Source organism: Fulmarus glacialis, unplaced genomic scaffold (assembly GCF_000690835.1).
Source record: "Fulmarus glacialis isolate BGI_N327 unplaced genomic scaffold, ASM69083v1 scaffold29982, whole genome shotgun sequence".
NCBI lineage: Eukaryota > Metazoa > Chordata > Aves > Procellariiformes > Procellariidae > Fulmarus > Fulmarus glacialis.
In genome coordinates this window covers 11901-17013 of record NW_009200235.1, presented here as the reverse complement: position 1 = coordinate 17013, position 5113 = coordinate 11901, and the positions used below count along the sequence as shown (strand labels likewise).

Below are 5113 nucleotides of genomic sequence, written 5' to 3'. Positions count from 1 at the left end.
GCTGCCTGCCAGGTTAAACCATGACAGGGCCACACACAAGCAATTCAGCACAGCCCAGGCAGCTCCACCACAGGGCAAAACCCCCACACATACTGCATCTCGTCATCCAGACTGAATCATTTTGAAGCGGGCTGATGAAAATACACAGAAGAATAAATAGGACAGGGAAGAGGGATCAGGACCTACTGTTCTCCCTATTGAACTAATTCAAAATGCAGCAAGAACACAAAACCAGGGATGCTGTCTTTTCCAGTGCATATGATGCACTGGGGTATAAGACAGCCTATATAAAACAACCCATCCTTCCCCTCAATAATCAGATACCTGCCACTGCCTTTGCTACCACCAACCACTGTGGTGCCACAGCAGTAACTGCAGGAGGACAGTGGCCTCGGGACCAGACCACATGGCAAGTAGCTCTGACACAGAGGAAGCCGCTTGATTTTAGACCACCTTTTCCTAAAAGGTGGGAATTGTGAAGATGCCTCAAACACTGGAAAATACTGTCCTTCATGAAACAGAGGGATGGTGCCAACTGAAGCTGGCGCCATTCTCCACACTGCATAGGCAACCTGGGGAACTCTCCCCAACAGGACATCAGTGGGAGGAAGCAGGAGACATTTTTCAGGAACATTTTCCAACGTTAGAAGAGTGAATATATTTTTTAAGCAGAAAAGAGGTCTGGAGGGGAAAAGAACAACTAAGTTCTGAGGACAGGAAGGAAATGTTCCCTGGGGTTTTTTCCCTATGAAACAGCTGATGCCTGCGAAAGGCAAGGTAGAGGGTGGTGTGGGCCTCTGGTCTGCTTCACGTGGCCCCCACAACTGGTCTGCACCTGCATATTCGGAGTTGCAGCTACTTTCACTATGAGTGTATGTAGTTCCTTGTCTCTAACTCGTAACTCCCTGCCCAGCAAGAAGAACCAAGCCCAAAATGTACCCACACTGCCTTTTCCTGAGCCCCAGAGCTGATAGAGACTGTATCAGCCCAGCCTCTGTTCAGACCATCTTAGCTTCTCCTATCATGAAATGGCTCTCAGGTGCTTAATGCTGGCGAAAGCAAAGCTGTGGCCAGGGTCTGCCCCTGGTGCACAGATTCCTCTACTCCAGAGGACTTCTCAGCTGCCTAAATAATCTGGAAAGGGCAATAGTGGGGACCAGCATCTGGCAAACTTTCCATGAACGTCTGTCGCGTTCAGAGGGAGCAGCAACACCAAACCCCTCAATGCCTTTCAGCGTAGGTCATACAGCAAAGCATCTGCATGAAACCGGGACTGCCAGAACTGGCAGAGCTGCAGGAGCAAGGGTTCTGCCGGAAGAGGGAAGATAGGCTACATGTGCAGCCCAGCTGGCGAGTGGATGCCACGTCCCATTTTCCCTTTTGGTGGGACTGGAGACGGACTTACTGCCTGCTAGGGCCATGGTGACTCTGTGGGTTTTCTTTCCCCATGTGCCAAGTGCATAAGAGAACTCTCCAAGAACAGGGCCCCAGCCCTTACCTTCCCCAGTGGACTCTTTCTGGGTGATGGGTTGTTTGTGTTGTTCTCAAGGATAGAATAGACATCAACTTGCTGCAAATCCAGGCACTGCACAGGGAAGAGAGAAGAGAGCAGGAGTCAAATAAATTACTTAGGTTTAAGACAACTAACTGCCCTCTGGGTTGTTCCCCATCTCGTGCCTGACATTTCTAGGAACCCCTGCCATCTCCAAAATTTTGAAGTTTGTGACCTGAACTTAGGCAAAAAGAAAATCCTTTTCCCCTGAAATCTTTACAGTGCAGCTGCATCATCTTCCTTTTTCAGGCACACAGATGGGCTTTGGTGTTACCTACCCTGTGTAAGGCAGTGGAGAACAATGCCAATGCCCCTGCCTCCCCGCACTCCAAACTGTCCCAGAATACAGAATAAAGACCCCTCTGCCACATGAAAGGATACTGTGCACCATGGGGACCACAGGTAATGGGCAGTGCTCTGCATTGCCCAAGACTGTTTAGGTGCCTGACACCCACAAGCTCTTGCTCATGGTTATTCTGGGCACACAAGGGTGAGAAGAGAGGTGAGGCTGAGGTCCTGAAGCACAGGGGCTGTTGAAAATGGGAAACCCTACATAGAATCATAGAATAGTTTGGGTTGGAAGGGACCTTTAAAGGTCATCTAGTCTAACCCCCCTGCTGTGGGCAGGGACATCTTCAACTAGATCAGGTTGCTCAGAGCCCCGTCCAACCTGACCTTGAATGTTTCCAGGGATGGGGCATGTACCACCTCTCTACATGTTCCAGTGTTTCCCCACCCTCATTGTAAAAAATTTCTTCCTTATATCTAGTCTATATCTACCCTCTTTTAGTTTAAAACCATTCCCCTTGTCCTGTTGGGCATGATTTCTATTTATTTTCTGGGGTTTTTTCTAAGCCAGAACTCTCCTTTCTTCTTAGAGTGAGCAAAGAATAATAAAAAAAATCAATACACTCCCAGGCCCTCAAACACATCCGTGGTCCCACACAGCTACAGAGAGAAACACGCACATGCCCTACATGCGTATGCACCCGCTGGTCCCCCAGGTAATCGTGTCACAGGAGATGCGTGTCAGTTTGAGTGATGTTCCAGATCTGCCTGAAGGATCAAACATAACAATCAGGAGGACCTTTCCATGTGTGTTTCAAGGATGACAGCAGGTTGCCAAGGTGGCTGTTTCTCTGGCAACAGGAAGATGGGAGGAGCTCCGGCCGCAAGAGGGGCAGATGGCATTAGTGGAGAGACTGCAAAGGAGCGAGGCGCCCTGCAACACAGTGAGGAGGACGAGCAAAACATGGAGGCTTGATTCTTGGGGCTGCCAATCACCTGAAACCCCATCATTTCATCCAGAGTTGCAAACGCTCAGCATCTTTTGGGATCATGGCCAGCAGGACGGTGGTTTGAACAGACCAGATGATAGAGTAGCAGCATTTGGGAGCGGGGCTCAGAACAAACAGGCACTCAGACAGGAGGGGGCCGCGCCGCACAGCTCTCCCATTCCACTCCTCTCCTCCTCCGGGAACAGTCAAATTATTTCACCTGTCTGCTTCCCACTCCCAACAACCCGCTTGCCTACACAGACATTCCCAACTATTCGCATGTGCTCATGCGCACACAGAAAATCCCATTTCCCTCTCCTCATTTTCAATTCTCTTTGTGATGTGTGATGCTCGTCCCGTGTGCTGCGCTCCCAGCAGCCTGGCTCCCTGTCCCCTTTGGCGGCATGTCCTTTTGGCAGGACAGCCAGCCTCTTTCACTGCTCTAGTCTGAAGCCACTCGCAAGCAAGAAGGATCCTTTTGGTGTTTAACGTCCAAAAAAGATTCCCTCCGTCCACAGGCCCTGTGGACCCCTGTTGACAATGCTGGTCCTTTGCTGGCCAGTTGGAAAGCTGGTGTCTCCAACAGCCATTTGCTAATTAATTACTTTTACTTGGTCACTGACCACCTGCTACTGTCACAGTGGAGGCACACAGCCCTCTCTCCTCCTCGCTGGCAGATGCCTTCCCATCCCCCAGCACCGGTCTCCCTCGCACCGGTAAAAGCTCCTATGCTCTGGAACCCGCCTGCGCCGCAGAAGTTCTGTTTGCTGCTCAAAAAAGCTTGTTTGAAGTGCAAAGCGGATGAAGCGAGTCCCTTGGATTGTTATTTCCAAGCTGCTCGTTAACTAGGCAGCTAAGCTGGAAGACAGAGGAAAATACAGGTCTGGGTCTGGGCAGTGCAGTGAGGTGGAGCTACTCCGGGGCTGCAGGAGGACAAAGAGGTCAAGGAACACCTGGCAGTGTAGTGGGAACAAAGTGGGTGCCCAGCTGCCCCCGGGGGCAGTTTGCTACCTGCTGCTTTTCACTATGTACACCCACCCCCAGGGACCACGAGGTAAACGGGGGCACCTGGAAGAGCCAGCGGGGAAGTCATTTGCTCCTAGGGATGTTCCGCAGGATGGCTTTGCAGAAGGTGTGCTAGGACCCTTCCCACGCCAGGGGTGAGCCTTGCTGCCATCTAGGATAACACAGAGCATTTAATGAGCTGCACCAGCCAGTTCCAAGCTCTTACTTTGATGTACAGTGCTGCCTCCTGTTGCTCCTTCTCCCAGCTCCAGGCCTGCAAGAACACTGGTTCCCTGACCTGACTTTTTTCCAGACTCTGACCTCTTGCTTTCCCCCACAGATACCACATCTGGCACGTGCTGGCCTCCTGTCCCCTCCCCTAATCTCTGACCTCCTTCTTCATCTTATCATTTGGAGTTACTTCTCACTCGTCCTTCCCTTTTCCTTGACTTAGCTTACCCCAATGCCGACCACAGATTTCTGCCCTCCCCCTGAATTAAGCACTAAGTGTTCAACACCCAATTTAACACCAATGGGTTTTTCACAACGCATCTAATTTCAAACGCAGTTTGCAGGGCTGGGTTTACACCGTGCAGAGTCCCAAGAAAATTTAGCAGTGGGGCACCAAAGTCATCTTTCAAAGGAAATAAGGTTTGTCGATTTTCCACTCCCCTCACCTGTCCTGGGGGCCCATCCAACGCAGCATCTCCATCCCAGGGCTCTCGCCCTCTCTCCCCCATTAACTTCCCCGTTACACCTTGCAGCTCCGTGCTCCCCCCTCCTCACCTCGCAGCCCTGCTCTCACCACGTGCGCTGTCTGCAGCAGGAGTTGCTGCTTCATGCCTGAACGAGTCCCCCCGCAGCAGCTGCTCCACGGTAAAGTAGCCTCCAGTGGGCGGGCTGGTACCCCCCAGCACACAGGAGATGGTCGGAGGCTGCTTGCAGCTCTGCCGAAGAGGGCTGAGCCACCTGCCCTGCACACCAGGCTGGCTAAGAGCCCCGCACAGCTGGCGTGTGGCGAACGGGCTTCGGGGGAAGGCCGGCTGGGCCAGGTCCATAGGGCTCCTGCAAGCACAGGGGCCCAGCCAGCTCCCGGGACTGCCTGTGCCTAAGGCTGGCTCTGCTGGCTTGCTATATTAGCCTTAGTGGGGCCTCCTGAACAGAACAACATGATGAAACATGTAATTAAGATGGAGCTAAGGATGCATGACGAGGCCGACTGAGCGAGAAATGGATTTGATTTTTTTTTTGTCTCCTTGCAGAAATCATCCACTTCAGC

At 51.9% G+C, this 5113-nt stretch overlaps 1 protein-coding gene across 1 annotated transcript in view; it reads right to left on the bottom strand.

Moving 5' to 3' along the window:
* Positions 1 to 1498: 1498 nt before the first annotated feature.
* Positions 1499 to 5113, bottom strand: part of NFAM1 (NFAT activating protein with ITAM motif 1) — a gene marked incomplete at its 3' end in the record, with an annotated part of 11570 nt that continues 7955 nt past the window's right edge. The window contains exon 5 of the mRNA XM_009573535.1: positions 1499 to 1585. Coding sequence (XP_009571830.1) covers positions 1499 to 1585 — 87 coding nt within the window. The remainder of the gene's footprint in view (positions 1586 to 5113) is intronic.